General features: G+C 47.4%; 1 protein-coding gene across 4 annotated transcripts in view; it reads left to right on the forward strand.

The window, feature by feature from the left end:
• ATXN7L1 (ataxin 7 like 1) overlaps positions 1-15,914 on the forward strand; it is a 232,862-nt gene that overhangs the window by 93,146 nt on the left and 123,802 nt on the right. The window contains exon 4 of one of the 4 annotated variants that reach the window (XM_035020381.1): positions 12,305-15,472. The exons of the other annotated variants lie outside the window; for them this stretch is intronic. Within the exon in view, the coding sequence (XP_034876272.1) occupies positions 12,305-12,390 (86 nt within the window). The 3' untranslated portion in view covers positions 12,391-15,472. Of the gene's footprint in view, positions 1-12,304; positions 15,473-15,914 lie in introns of those variants that run through there. 4 annotated transcript variants of the gene reach the window in all.

A 15,914-nucleotide genomic window follows, 5' to 3' on the forward strand; every position in this document is an offset into this window, starting at 1 on the left:
AATAATAACTTTCTTTCTGGAGAAAGACACTTTTGTTTTACAAAACTGCCACTATAGATTTCTGTCTAAGGTGTGGTTTCTGGCAAGCCCTGTGATTTGTTTGTTTATTAGCGTCCTCAATGCTTTGCTCTTCTCACCCAGGAATTACTTCTTCAAATTCCTGAGCCTTCCCCAGAGGTGTGTGTGGCTGTGTCCGTGCTGGGTCTGAGGTTCCTGCTCAGCCGCAGGAGTGGCTGCCCCCAGCCCATACGGGGCCCTCTTCGACAAGTGCCTGCCTCCAGCAGGGGTGCGCTGCACCCGCCCCCATAGTAAGGTCACGCTGACACCAGCCCTGACCGACGCCCTGGCTCAGTGACCCGCATTACTGTCAGCTCTGGGCGTCATCTTGATTGTGGCACTATGTCCAAGGATAGATGAGTCAGGTTGCCAGCGTGTTTAAGGAGGCAGGGCCTGGACGGCAAGCGCTTTCAGAATTCTGACGCTGCTTTCTTGGCTGCCCTGTCAGATCCTTACCACTCGTGACACTCACCGTAGGGCTTGGTAGTAGGGCACCTCTGCCCTTATGACAGACCTGGGCCTCAGCTGCTCTTTGAAGGCGGGGAGCAGTGGTGGTGGTGGTGGTGTCCGCCGCCACTTCGGGGAGCCGGGAGCCCGCGGGAGGCCTGGAGGTGGAGGGGTTGCCCCCATGAACCGGGCCGCCCTGTAGCTTGTGATGTTTGTAAGCCAGGAAACCACCGGGCTGTTTTAACCCCTGCAGGTGTGCCAGGCACGGGCAGAAGAGCTGTGTCCCCTCTCTCTTATCGTCCATCTTGCTGCTCCCACCCCCACTCACCCACAGAACTTACAGACCTGTCAGTAATCCGATTTGGTCCACATTACCCTGATCCTGCGTTCCATCCATTTTCCGTTGTTAGGCGGTTTTCTTTTAATATTTGTCCCCTTGGTCAACCAGCACTGGAACTGAATTGGGTCGGCAGCACGTCCAGGGGAAGGACCATCTGTCTGGTTTCAGGGATTCCTTAGGGGAGGTGCTTCCTCCCTGCAGGATAAACGGACCTATATTTTTCCTGGGGGTCTCCTCTGCAGCCTTCCCAGATAATTTTTCAGCAATGGCTGGCCCTGTAAAAGAACAAACATGAGGCCCCATACAAACTGTTACCTACGGTGTTTGCTCGATTCCAGGACACTGTTCATTGTCAGATGCCACATCAAATGAATAGCACCTTTTCCCAGGTGCCAATGGCACTTCCAGAACAGTCTCTCAATCCAGCCCGAGTTGGTGAGCAGAAAGATATGGGCATATAGTGTGGCGAGCCGGGCATGGCCTGGGAAATGAGCCAGGAGCAGCTTCTAGGGTTACACCACTGGGTCATAATTAACCCATGCACATCCCTCTTTTCTTCTGGGACTCGGGTACTTCACCTTCTGCTTGGTGTAGAATTTAGTTCAAAGCACAAAAGAATGAAGTTATCATGGCTTAGGGAGTTTCCTGTTTCTGGTGATAGCCTCTGACAAATGTCATATAAATTAACCTGGTCCCATAGCAACTTAGCCACACATAGAAAAAAAAAATCACACAACCACCAAGTGGTAATTTAGGAGTGTGGTTTTAGTTTTCAGATGCAAGAGTAGTTGGGGGAGGCCTACTGTTGTTTTATTTTTGATTTCTGGTTTAGTTTATGATGGGCAGAGAATGTTAGCTCTAAGTTCTCCATTTTATAACTTACGATATTTCCTTTGTGACTAGTTAGCTTGCGATCATTTTTTTTAATGCGTCATATGTGATTAGAAAATGTGTTTAGGGCGCCTGGGTGGCTCAGTTGGTTGAGCAACTGCCTTCGGCTCAGGTCATGATCCTGGAGTCCCAGGATCGAGTCCCACATCAGGCTCCCTGCTCAGCGGGGAGTCTGCTTCTCCCTCTGACCCTCCCCCCTCTTGTGCTCTCTTTCATTCTCTCTCTCAAATAAATAAATAAAATCTTTAAAAAAAAAAAAGAAAATGTGTTTAATCTCTCTTTTGTGTGCAAGGTTCCATGTATTTATTTTGTTCAAATCGTGTATATCCTCACTGTTTTTGTCTGCTTGGTCTGTAATTTCTGAGAAAAGGGTTTTTTTCCAAAGATTTTATTTATTTATTTATTTGAGAGAGAGAGAGAGCGCGCGCGCGCGTGAGCATGAGCAGTGGGAGGGGCAGAGGGAGAGGGAGAAACAGACTCCACGCTGAGCAGGGAGCCCCATGCAGGGTCATGACCTGAGCGGAAGGCAGACACTTAACTGACTGAGCCACCCAGACATCCCTCTGAGAAAAGGGTCTTAAGTCTCCTATGATGGTTATAAGTGTGTCAGTCTCTCCTGGAACTCGATAGCTTTTGATTTATAGTTTTGTGCTGTTGGATGCATATAAGTTTATGACATGTCTTTTTAGTGGTGGAGCCTTCTTCATCCCATAAACTTTCCCCTTAAGTCCTATTTTATCTGATTAACTTTCCTACCCAGTTTTCTTTCGGTGAATATGTGTTTGTCTTGTCTCTTTCCAGTTTTTTATTTTCAACTGTTCTGTGTCCTCTTGTCTTGGGCACCTCTCATAAATAGTATATAGCTGGCTTTTATAAAAGTCCAATCTGATAGTGCCTTTTAATAGGTAAGTTTTATCCATTTACATTTATTGTGGTTACTTTATATATTTGGACTTATTTCTGTCTTTTAATTTGTGTTTCTGTTTACCTTGCTTTCTATTTGCTTCTTTGTTCTCCTTACCTGTCTTCCATTAGATTAGCAAAGGTTTCTTTTTTTTTAAGATTTTTTTATTCATTTATTTGACACAGAGAGAGCGAGAGACAGAGAGAGACAGAGAGCAAGCACAAGCAGGGGAAATGGCAGGCAGAGGGAGAAGCAGGCTCCCCGCTGAGCAAGGAGCCTGATGAGGGGCTCGATCCTAGGACCCTGGGATCATGACCTGAGCCAAAGGCAGCCGCTTAACCCACTGAGCCACCCAGGCGCCCCAGATTAGCAAAGTTTTCTTAATCTTCTTCACATTTTTCTCTCTGCTAGTTTGGCCAGAATATGTTTTATTTTATGTATATAAATATATATATATAGTGATTGCCATTGAATTTTTAACATGCATACTGAACAATGATTTTTTTTTTCTAATATAGGCTATGATTATCCAGGATTTTGGTGTTCTCAAACAACACTTTTCTCTTAACTTAAAGTCAACTGGTAATTACAATAAAGAGTAGAAATCCTGGCCCAAAACATTGCCATGCATTCTCAGCCTACTGACTCACAAGGGGATTAGAGGCACCCTGATTGATTTATAAAGCATGGACTTTTTGCTAATACACTCTGTTTTACACCCTGGGGTGCTTTTGGACATCTGTCAAGTTCAGAGTGATACATTCATTTCCAGTCTTTAAAAATCTGTCTGTCAAGTTCCTGAAAATGGTCTGAAGTAGGATTGGGCAAAAGAGAATTCAGAATCCTATGGTCTACTGCTAGGGCCTGTTCCCATAAATCCTGTTTGTCATGTGTAATGACTTTTAGTGAGAAAATGAAGGGGCTCCTCCCTGCTGACACCTGCTTACTTATCCCTTGATTCCCAAACTTTAATGTCCATATGAATCCCCCAGGTATTTCCTAAATGCTAAATGGCTAAAATGCAGATTCTGATTCAGTATGTCTGTATTTCTGATGCCGTTCCAGGTGATGCCACTGCTTTCGGTCCATAGACCACATTTGAGTAACAAGTGCTTGGAGAATAAAATTTACCTAGGAAAATTGGGGCTTCAGCCCAAGGTCAGGGTTCCATGATACCTCACAGAACAGCAGATAGCAGAAGAAATACTCTCTTTGAAGTGGTTGGGGGTTCAGGATCATGTGAAATCTGAAGGTCTCCTTAAAGCCCTAAGGTCTGGCAGAGCCCGGTGTGAGTGCTCATTCTGTGCACCGTGAGTCCCCCTCGCCACAGTGGGCTCTGTCTGCCTTCCCTCTGGAGGTCAGCACAGCATGTGCTTCAAGTCTCAGACCTGTAACTGTGTCATCTAGACGTGACTCTGAGTCAGTGCCCCAAGAAAGAGCCTGCCTGGGGCCAGGGGCAGGTTTCCTGGTAATTTGTGTTTAAGACAAGCTTTAATAGAGCTACACTTTTAAATAGTAACCAGGAAAAAGCTTCTCTTTAACGGGTAGCCATTTATAGGACTCAGCTGTTGAGGCTCAAGGGTAGCATTAGGCTTAAGTTTAATCTTCTGTATACCATAATTTACAGCACTGAGTAAAGCATTGTACGTACAACAATTTCAGTCATTTGCTGTGATAAATAGCTATTGCTCTTGGCGGAACAGAAACACCGTCTCTGCTTTCCATTTATGAATATTGAATGGTCTCAGGCAGGCTTTTGCTGTAAGTTTTTAAAGGGGAAATCCCCGCTGATCACAACTCCTCACTAGCCCGAAGTGTAATTTCCCTGCTCCATGTGCCCGTCAGCCCTTGATCCGGACAGTAGTTCTGCAATGCGCATGTGTCCTGGGGAATATTGCACAGGGCACTTCTGACAATCCCTAGTGTAAGTCCTGCATTTTTGCACTACATCCCTCTGGTGGTTTGGTAGAAGATTTAACTAGTGGCAGGAAGCCACTGACAGGAATCAGGGAAATAGCTTAAAGGTGATCATCTGATTCGGGAAAAATAGAAGGGATGCGATTCTGTTGGATTCCTGACAGCGAGAAGATGGTGTCAGCTCAGGAAATTGAAATGAATGGGGGCCAAAGGGGGGGGGGGGAATGTCAAGACTCTAAATCTCTAGGGATCCACTCTTAAGAAACTCAGAGACATGCATGCCTTCCACCAGACTTCCCTTAGTTCAGATACTTTATTCCCGGCCACCTGGGAGGAGGCAAAATGGATAGTCAAGTATGACGCTTAGTAGAGTGACCAACTTGTCTTGGGAACTCACTGGGGCCAAGTTGGCCGGTCACCCTAGACTCAGGCTACCAGAAATTCTCCCCTCAGCCCAGTTCCTTTCCCATGGGCAAATTCTCTGCACTAGGGACTAAAATCCTTAGACTGGCATTCTTTGATTTGTCTCATGCTTTTGAGTACCCACTCTGCTAAGCATTGCTTTGGGTGGTGAGAGGACTCAAGGGTGAACATGAGTAGAGAGGGTGAATGAGTAAAATGGTGACCCTTGTCCTCCTTTTGAATGCCATGGCATGGACCTTCCTGGGGCCAGTTTGGGAGTGGCCAGATGCCATTGGGCAGCAGCATCTCTCTAAGATGATTCCTTTGAATACAGAGACTAAAGGCTTCTGTTCTCACTATGGCCTTTTGAGGGTGATCCTGTATCTTTAGAAACATCTTCGATTTCTACTGCGTCTTGCCATTTACAAAGCACTCTCTAGTAGCTTCTGCATTCTCACTGTGATAACTCAGGCAGGTGGACTGGGTGCTGGCTTCCCAGCTTTGGAAGCTCAAAGACTTCAGCGACTTTCCTAAGATCACCAACTGAGAGGTGCAGAGCTGGGACTAGTATTCAGGACTCCTGAATCTGACCTCAGCGCACTGTCCGTGGACAGAGACCCTGGGGAAAAAATGCACAGCCTAGCAAAATATTGGAGGCAAGTGTACCTTTATGAAACATCCAACCTCGACCATTTCTGATTCCAGACGTACAGGCAACCAGCACCTCCTCTCGCTTTCTCGTCTCTGCTTCACATGGGATCCGAGCTTTCTGTAATGACTACTTGAAAAACAGTCTTACCGTTCTGATTCTGAGGGAATATTATTCAGTCTGCTTATAGGTTATGATCCACCCTCTCATTTCCTGGCCAGAAGATTGCATCAGAACAAAGTTACAGTCATTTGAGCAGACGCTGAAGGCATTCAGTTGTGTTCCGCATGAGAATAAATCCACTCAGCATTCTGATCAGTTACAACCAGTGATGAGAGAATTGTGTGGGCCCAAAACTCCAAGTATGTGTTTCATGCCTGTAAACCTACTAATGAGAATGGGGTTTGGCAGAAAACTGAGCTTAGCGTTGCTTGTTAGTATTCTGAGAGCTGGATTATAGACCCAGATACAATACAGTTTGATCTTGATAGCATCTCTCCTTCCCAGGCCTCAGATAAGTTTGTTAAGCAGGAAGATGACAGGAAGTAATCTGGAGAGAGAATTGTATCTAAGTGGCTCAAGAGACCTGGCCATTCAGGACTCTTTGGCAACCTTGCTGTGACTTCCCGCCTCTCTTTGCCCATCTGTGGAATGGGCTTGGTGGTGATGCTCCGAGGTTATTATTAGAAATGAAGAACTTGAAAATGCCTTGGCATGTGACTTGTGCTATAAATATGCCTCGCTGCCATGTGGGAAAAGGAGTTTTTAGCTGCAGCGTGTGACGAGATGAGGCCGGGTACGTCAGTCACTGGCAGTGGGAGCCTTGCCAGAGTCGGGAGAGGCGTGAGGCAGAGGACCAGGTGCTTGTGTGAGGAAGGAGGACAGAGAGACCATCTCTGAAGCAGTCTGGGACACCCTGGTGGAACGTTCAGAACAAACAGGCACAGAATAAATGTTTGAACGTCCGTCCGGCCTGAATTTAGAAGCAAACAGGGGACTGGAGATGAGGCTCTGTCTTTTCACACTGCGGGCTCTGTGCTCCAGCTCCAGCCATCCACTGAATTCCAGAGGCTTGGGCCTGGGGAAGGAGGAAGACCTGGGCAGACCAGTGGCCCTGTGAGGTTCAGCTGCTGTGTTTGAAAGAGGATTGTATTAGGAGAAGCGGCGCAGGTTAGGAACGAGCCAGACCCTGGAGCCAAGCAGCCTCGGTGTGCTTGTGGCTCCCTGCTCCTCACCAGCCAGGACACCTTCAGCCTGTCCCTCCATTGCTCCCTGCCTCTCTCCTCATCCACAAAAGGAGGGTGATATTAGTGCCTGTCTCGGAGGTTGTCAGGAGGATGAAATGAGTAAACGGGAGTGTGGAGCTTACACGAGCAGCCAGCATCTGTCTATGTGAGCATCGCGCCAGGACTTCCCCAGCCTTGCACTTCTGGTGTATGGCAGAGAGGAGGCATACACTGGACTGGCCAAGGGGAGTTCACCCCCGGAGGACGGAGTGTGTTGACCATGAACTACGTGCTCATTGTCAGAGAGGCAGCGTCGGCTGGAAAGAAGAAGAGTCACAGACAGACGATAACCAGCCTTGGCTGGCCCACGGGCTGCATCCACACAAGCAGATCCCAGTGGCCAGTATCCTAGAAATTTCTGTCTGTTTATCTCACGCAAGTCTGTTTTTCCAGAGTCACTCGCTGATACCATATCTCTAGTCTGGAATCCTACGAAATCATTCCCCTGTTATCTGTCTGCCTCAACATGGGAAAAACCCCACTCATCTGGAACTCCTGTCGAATGCCTGCCGTCCTGCCTCCCTGCAGCGTGTGGGCAGGTCTGCTCTCTGCTGCACATGTCTTCAGAATGCCTGGATTTTGGGCTTTCAGAACAAGTGTCTTTAAATCCGCTGGTGAAAGGAGACAGCAGTCATCTGCGGGTTGGTATTTGCCAAAATGTGGCCTTATGCCGGGATGAAGTGATAGCTATTGGCATGAAACCTGGTTCCCCCTGGGCGTACACCCAGCCTGAACAGCTCCTTTAAAACCAGAAGCAATTTGTCATCTTTTGATTCTCTTCCAGCACTGTCCCTGTCACAGGTAGATAAATGAGGCGGCATATGGGTGTCCAAACGCAGGAACGTCTAATCCCTGCGGTTTCCCGTGGAGCCATCACTCCACGAGAATGGAGAGCATGGTGGGGTGGTCCCTGGTTTCAGGATTGTAACCATAAGCAAATTTTTTCATCGCATGTCCCATTTCTATGCATGAAATGCTTTCTCAGAACCTCCCAGCCCCCAGCATGACATTGATGGGTGCGTTTCTCATTTCAGACTCCTGAAATGAATCATACGTTTGTGAGCCCAACCTCTCCTGTCTCTAGTCCCACAGAATGCCACTAATCAAATCAATGTCTCAGCAGAAGCCAGCAAGCACCCCTGAATTAGAAAGAGATATGGGTGGGGCTTGGTGTTCTAAAAAGCATTCATGACAGAAGGCCAACGGGAAAGGCAGATGCGTTTCAGCTCACCTCAAGTTCCAGCTCCCTATGTGGCCTAAGAGATACCCGCACAGTCATCTACATAGCTTACATGGACCGTAGATTTTCTTGGTGGCATATAACTGAAGTCACCAGGTTGTTCCCAAGGACGCAATAGGCAGAAGAGGCCTCCCCCTGCCTCTCACTTGCCAAGACATGGGAGACCCGTGATACCCCTGTAAATGAAGGGTAGTCCTGTGGAGCGAATGAACTGCACGAGCCAAGGCAGGCCTGGTGCCCATGCCAAGGTCTGAGCATGCTGCTGGTCCTGCCAGACTGCTCTGATATCTTCTGTGGCCATAGGTCACACCCTTCACCCCCAGGCCTGCCAGAGTAACCGGACAGCCCCAGTCCTGAGAGTCCGGGTTTGGCCGGATCGACTCAAGTTCATCCCTAACCACAGGAAAATCATCTGCCCTGATAGTATTATGGTGAGTCACTGAGCATCCCGGAGGCGCCCTGAGAAAGGAGCAAATGTAAAGCATTTCCTCGGAGCTGGATCTCCTGAGCGTGGACCAGATTCTCCACAGGCCATCGTAAGGACTTCGTAGCCAGCTCCTAATTAGCTACAGTACTGAGGGAGAAATCTAGCATGACCTTTATCATCTAGAAATAAATCCCCCAATTGAGCTTTAGCCAGCAGTTTCCTACTAGAAATCTTTGAGGGGAGGGTGGTATTTCCTTTTATGTTTTCCTCATTAACCAGTAGTTTTAAGGAGCGACAAAATGACCCAGTGGGGCTGGGCTTACAGCCGTGGAGGATAATTGACTAGAGGTTAAGGGCTGGGTCTGGGCCCCTTTCCTCTCTCTTCTGGCCTTCATCATTCCTCTACCTACTGTGTGTGTGTAGCATCTACTTTATAAGGTCAGGGGAAGATCAAATGTAGAAATGTCCCCGAGCCTCGCGGTAGGAAGCACACAATACATCTTAGCTGTTGTGACTTATTGAGACTGATGGAAACTCTTACTTCATCAAGAGGATGAAATAGGAGAATAGTTTATTCCTACAAGACAGGTGCAAATTTTAGTGCATCTTTAAGGTAATTCTGTATTTCATTCATGGCGACATCACATCATCTTTTTTTTTTTTTAAGCTTAAAAGGCTGAGCCAGCTGTACATGATATATTAAAGCCCCACATTTACTTACTTTAGAAAAGTTACTATTTTGAGAGTGTGTGATCATTCCCGGAAATAAATAAATATAACAATTTTGGTGTGCCTCTTGCCTGTCGGAAAGAGTTACATGTGAAGAGTGATTTCCATTTCCTTGGATGAGTATTTTCAAATTCCTGCTTTCTTTTCAAGTTTTGTCGTAAAGCAAGAGAAGGGAGGACCATGCGCTGCTCGTGGAAGGAGCTCCTTGTAACTCCTCTTCCCGGCCCCAGAGTGTCTGGCGAATAGGCACTCGGTCAATGTCTTATGAGTGAAAGAATGAATAATTCAGATGTTTAATCCTCTAAGTCAGTGATACTGAACCTTTAGCCATGCATCAGAATTATTCAGGGGGCTTGTTAAACCACAGATCGCTGGGCCCCACCCTCAGAGTTTCTGCTTTGGTGGGTCTGGGGTGGGACCTGGGAATGTGCATTTTCACCAGGCCTCCTGAGGATGCTGACACCATGGGCCCAGCAGCTATACTTCGAGAACCACTGCTTTGGGGTCCCTTCTGCTGCTGCGGTCTACTGGTTTTTTACCTGTTTCAAGACTTCCAAGAGATTAACATTTGTAGTTGTCTGACCTTGCCCCATAGACCTGTATGTACCATATACTCTGTAAAAAGTACCAGGATTTGATCAGATAGAAAAGCGACCTGGATTTTTTTTTTTTCAATCGCGAACTACATTCTGTTCCCTGTACACTTATGAGAGAAGTGAGAATCAGATCACTACCTTCTTCCTGAGGTGGCCTGTGCGGGCAAGACACAGCCAGTAGGGGTGGAGTGCGGTGGTAGAGCTTGCAACACTTAAGCCAGATTGTATCTCCATCCAGTTTGGGAACCCCTACTTAGTGTCAGATGCGCTTAACTGCAAAGTTGAAACAAGACATGACCTTTTGCGGAAACTGCAGATGAGCAAAAAGGGTACAGGAGATGAGCATATGATACAAAAGGGAACGAGTTCCTTGCAAAGGCTTTTCATGCTGCCTATTGGTTGACTGAAGTCATTAGGCTCCCGGGATTCAAAAACACAGAGGGAGTTTCATGGCCTGAGGAAGGCTGCTGTCTGCAGAAAGTCATTCTAAGTCCAGATGTCACTTTGGATGGCAGGCAAAGAGCTAGAATTCCAAACCCAGGCCCCGGAGAGCTCCCCTGCACCATGCATCCCCCTCTTCTTAGGGAAAGAGCCCTCGAGACCATGAGGACACTCAGTAGAGGCCAGCAACGGGTCAGTAGAAGGTACCAGAGGGACACCAGACTCCCTAAACAGAGAGAAGAGATCAAAGTGGAACCTGGGCAGGGAATTGAAGGGAAAGAGGGGATCAAGACTTTCCTCTGAAGTAGGGAGAGTGTATAAGTAACCTATTGCCATGTAACAAATTACCCCAACATCTGGCAGCTTAAAACCACAAGTATTTCCTGTCTGGCACGGTTTCCATGGGTCACAGGCCTGGAGTGGCGTAGCTGGTGCTTCTGGCCCAGGCTCTCTCATGAGGTTGTGGTCAGGCAGTCGTCTGAGCCACTGTCATCTGAAGGCTCGTCTGGGGCCCAAGGACCCTCTTCCAAGATGGCCCACTCACTGGGCTGTAGGCAGGAGACCTCAGTTTCTCCTGCTCACAACAGAGCAGTTGACTTCCCGCAGTGCCAGCAAGCTAAGAGAGAGAGAAAGCCAGAAGGCTGAAGCAAGTGCCTGAGAGTGAGACGCCACCTCCTGAAGGAGGGGCGCCACCACAGAGTGAGGCCCTCTCATCCTCCCCTTGCCAGGCTCAGAAAAGCATGGGAGTAAGTGATATGGGGCCTTTGATGAAGGATGACGGGAGCTTTAAAAAGGACTCCAGGGCTGGCTCTGGGAGTTCTGCCTGATGGGGCTGAGGAGGGGTGGTTGTGTAGAGGAAGGGGCATTGGAAACTCTGGGGGCTTTAAGCCCACGATTCTGTAGGGGTCATGTGGACCCCTTATCTCTTCAGGCCATGGGCTATGTTGCTCATAAGGGACTGAAGCCCCCTGGGAGTCCCAAGGCTTAGGTTTGGTTGCAGAGAAGAGGAGCAAGGGGCGCCTGCTTAGAGCCATCTCTGTCCTAGAGAAAGAGCAGTCGACAGCCCCAAGATCTCCTAGGTCCTCTGGCCTTCCAGATGCCCAGGAGGCAAAGGGGAGCAATTCCAGGCAGACATGGTGTCCTGGAATAAAGGGGAGCTTCTGGGCTCTGCCTTCAAGGAAGGATATTTGGGGGAGGGATGTTGGGAAGCAGGAGTGGGGGAGCCTCACTCTTTTTTATTATAGTGATCCCATTAGGGATGATGGCTTGGTACTGCGGGGCACAGAGGCAGTCAGCCCTTCATGGCTGTGACTCCTGGGTCCCACACAGAGACCCTCCCATGGGGACACATGTTTATTTTGGCCACCCCAGCTGCATAAATGGATGCCGTTTAGCAGTCTTCTTTTGAGAATGCAGAACCATTGGTGGTCATATTGTACTGTATCTGTTCTTATCTCCCCTATCATCCCCAGGGAATAAGCTAATCAAACTTGCTGATGATTTTACACTAAGAAGGAGATAGCTAATAACTTGGATGACAAGTATTAGAATACAATGTGATGTGGATAAATTGGGTCCATGTATTAAGGGCTATAAAATGAGATTCCATCAAGGCATGAATAATGGTGCCTGTGGAAAGGATTAATCAAATACCCCATTAAAAGGTATAGGAATTCTGGTCAGACAGCCCCTGTTTAATTACACTCCTGCCCCCACCCTGCCCTCTCACTCGGTTCCCTCTGAAACTGCTTTCTACTAGGAGAAATGTGGAAACGAGTTTAGAGGAAATTATAGAAAAATTGGGGACATACATTTTGATAGAACAAGATCATGAAGACCGATTTAAGCAACCACTGTTTAATTTAGAAAAAAAAAAAGATAAGGCAATTGGCGTGAGTAATCATTTACAAATGTAATTTCCAGAGGAGCCCTGTTGATACCATTCAGCAAATGCCAACAAAGCATTTACTTTCCAAAGGGAGAAAGCAAGACAACAAGACAAATGGTGCCATCTCCAGGAATGGACCGAAGAACAGCCAAGCCATAGAGGAGAATCAGGTGTGAGAATGGACAGTGCAGAAGGTAGACAGAGCTTCTGAAAGATCTTGGAGGACTGGCATTGTCTGGAGAAGGCTTCCTGGAAGAAGAGACTCCAGCGGAGCCCCGCAGTGTGGACAAGCTTCCATGTGCTGCAAACTCGTGAGCACACTCTGATGACAGGGTTTAGGGAGAAAATGGGCTTGAGCAGAGCAGGGGGCCTCTGTGGGATTCCTCTCTTCATTTCCACCACTACCACACTGGTCCAGGCTGTCATCACTTCTCACCTGGACAAGTGCAAAAGCCTTCCAGCTGTTTTCCGTGCTTCCACTCTTGCTCCTCTACAACCCATTCTGCTCACCAAAGTCAGAATCGAAGATCAAAGTTAATCATATCATTCTCTTGGCTTCCCATTGCTTTTAAGCTAAAAGTAAATCATTGTCATGGCTATAAAGTCTTGCATGGTCTGAACCACATCCTGTTCCAGGCCCCCTTTCACTTTCTAATATGCCAATCAAGCCGACCTTCAGTGTTTCAGCATATTGGGTCTTCCCGCCACAGGGCCCTTGCACATGCTTTTTCTTCTCTGTATATGGTTGTTTTTCTTCCTCTTCTCTTCCCGAAGCTAACTCTTTACTCATCCTTCAGAATGCATCTTAATGATTACTTCCTCCTGGAAGACTTCTCTGATTTCCATAACTGAGTAAGCACTCTCTTATACCTCAAAAACAAATGTTTATTGTGTGAACATATGATTAATGCTTATCTCCCCCACTAGACCACAAACTGCAGGAGGGCAGGGACCCAGTCTTTGATCCCTCAGAGCCTAGCACTGTCTCATAAATATATATCGACTGGATCATGACATTTAATTCAGAACAGGGAGACTAGTAGAGAAATTATGGCCGACCAGTATGTAGGAGAGCGCCATTGTGAATTCTTACTGGGATGAAAAGCTGACTGCATGTTCAGACTCTGCCACCTGCTGGTTGTGCTGTTGTAAATAAATCACGGGTCCTCTCAGGACCTGTTTCCTCATCTGTAACGTGGGGGTACCAACAGCCATTTCACATGGTTGTAGTGAGATATTCATGAAATAATATACATAAACATTTTTTAACTATAAAACCAGACATAAATATACTTTGTCATTTTTTTCCAGTGCTTGTCATTAACTGTCGGATGGATGCATGGATGGATGGATGGATGGATGGACGGACGGACAGATTAACAGTTAGGGAGCCAGTGTGAGAGCCAGGAATAGTGTGATGGAAGCCGAAAGAGGAGGGAATTTCAAGAAGTAAGAGGAGGCGTGGTGAATGACAACATCACCTACGGTAGAGCAAGCAAGGAAGTCACTGGTGACCTCAGGACAAGTCCTCCTCAGCCTTTTCACTTTGTCTGTGCTTTCAATGACAAACCTTAATTGTAACTTAATCGCTTTACTGATTTTTATCTTTTTTGGGGGAAATCGAATTGATATGCACACACAGCAAAATTGGTGAGATTACTCCAGCTGGCCACCAGCAGGTGCTGACAAGTGAAGAAGTGAGCGTCAGAAGATAAGAAAATACACTACACATTTATTTTAATAAGGCCTAGTATACCTTAGTTAGTTATTAAATTGCCATGGATAAGTAGGTTTCAGTTTCCAGGGTCGTTTCATTTTTAACTGCCTGTGTTCCAGTAGGAGGAACAGGGCTGGATGTCTAGGCAGGTAGCCATGGTGTGAGATCCATCCGAGGGCAATTTCACTGCTATGAGCTTTTTCTGGGTCTCTGTTTACATCCCACTTTCTATCACAACCATCCACGCAGGGTAAGTCACTCTAACACACACAACCCTAGCTAAGTACATGGTCCTTTAGAGTGGTTACTCCTCCAACATGGCGGCTTAGGCCTCACTGAGCCAGGCCCTGATCCAGCCACTCTGTGTGCCAGCCCTGGGAACGAGTGGCCCAGGCTGCACCTGAGCCCCACGCTTATCATCTCAGGACTGACTCCCATTGAGTAGAAAAAACATGATAAGTAAATGAACCCCCAGTGGCCAATTTCAACATTCATCTTCACTCCCCATGCTCCAAACCTGGCTGACAAAACTAGATACTCAATAGGAAAAAGTTAAAAACAAACTAGAAGAAAAGACCACCAGTTATTTTGTTTCCATGTAGTAGTTGGTGGTGTAGAACATGGGTCTATGAAGTAAAGAGGCGGTATTCAAGAAGACTTTTAAAATGGCTCAGGGAGGGTTCGAAGACCCCCGCTCTTGAGCATGATGGCAAAAGAGCATGTTGCTGATCTAAAGACAGATCCATGCATGTCTTTACCTCTTCCCCACATCTCCCAGATCTAGAACTTTCTCTGATAGTCATAGGTTCAAATGTTTAGTCAGTAAAGTGGTTTCCTGTAAAATGATACACACAGTTTGCCAAAAAGGAATGCCCAGGCCCTGGTCCCTAGAAGTCCCGTTACATTCCAGCCTGGGAAGTGTGGGAGGCCTCGTACCTGTCTTCAGTGGTGGACCCTCATGGGGAAGCTGGGTGGTCAGTGGCGGGGAGACCTGGCTACAGGCAGGGCTGGACCCTCTCCCATGGCTGCCTGGCAGAGGCAGCAGGGCTGAAACCTGTAACCACTGATCTGTCCTCCCTCTGGTCCCCCAAAGGCGCAAACCCCAAAGCTCTTGAGTCTTTCTGACGTCCAGAAACACGAGGACACAGTCTCCTGCTTCAGATGGAAGAACGTGATGGTTCAGAGCTAGGTTCACAGTTCAGCTCTGCCTTGCCTAGTTCCTGCCTTCTGCTGGCTGAAATCTCCTGTGTAGAAAATCGGTATGATCATGCTTTCTCGGGGAGGCGGTGTGAAGATTAAATGCCATAATGCACAGAACGTGCTTAGCCTGAACCCGGCCCAGCATGAGAAGTGAGCTAACAGAGGCATGGAAGCCATGGTAGATTTAACCCCCTTTCCAAGTTCTGGTCTGCCTTGGGACGTCCCCGCTGGGCCCCAGCTCAGCCTGCCCTTCTGGAAGGTCATACACTGGGTGGCTCTTAGAGGCTGAAGTTGGCAATCTTGAGAAGGTAGGAGTCCATGATGGGGTTTGGGGTGGAGGACAGGGACAAAAAAGGGTTCAAGAAAGGACTCTGTGGAATTCCTAGTGAGCCAGAGATGGGCCCGGGGGAACAGTGGGAGCATTTGGGAAGATAAGCAGTTAGACTCGGAGCCCCAGCATGACAGAGTCACAGAGCCCAGGCAGGAAGGAGTTCCAGGGAGTATCAGATCTTTCAGCAAGGTAGCCTAGGACAGGCACTAAGAATCAGAAAAAAGCTTCTGAATCAGATTTGCCTTTTCCGTGAAAGTGAATTCAAAATAATTGGGTTTTAGAGTTTTAAACATACACATTGTCATCACTGGAAATACCCTAGAGTGTTGTAAAAACTTAGCAAATTGCAACTCACTTACCGTCTACACTCTAAGAGCAGGAACCCAATCCAAGCAAGCCGTTTTGAAAAACTCCTGAACCCAGGAAAGACCTGGGTCTGCCTGTCCACTGTG

The sequence above is a fragment of the Mirounga leonina genome, unplaced genomic scaffold, assembly GCF_011800145.1.
Source record: "Mirounga leonina isolate KUSES-001 unplaced genomic scaffold, KU_Mleo_1.0 Mir_174, whole genome shotgun sequence".
Lineage (NCBI taxonomy): Eukaryota > Metazoa > Chordata > Mammalia > Carnivora > Phocidae > Mirounga > Mirounga leonina.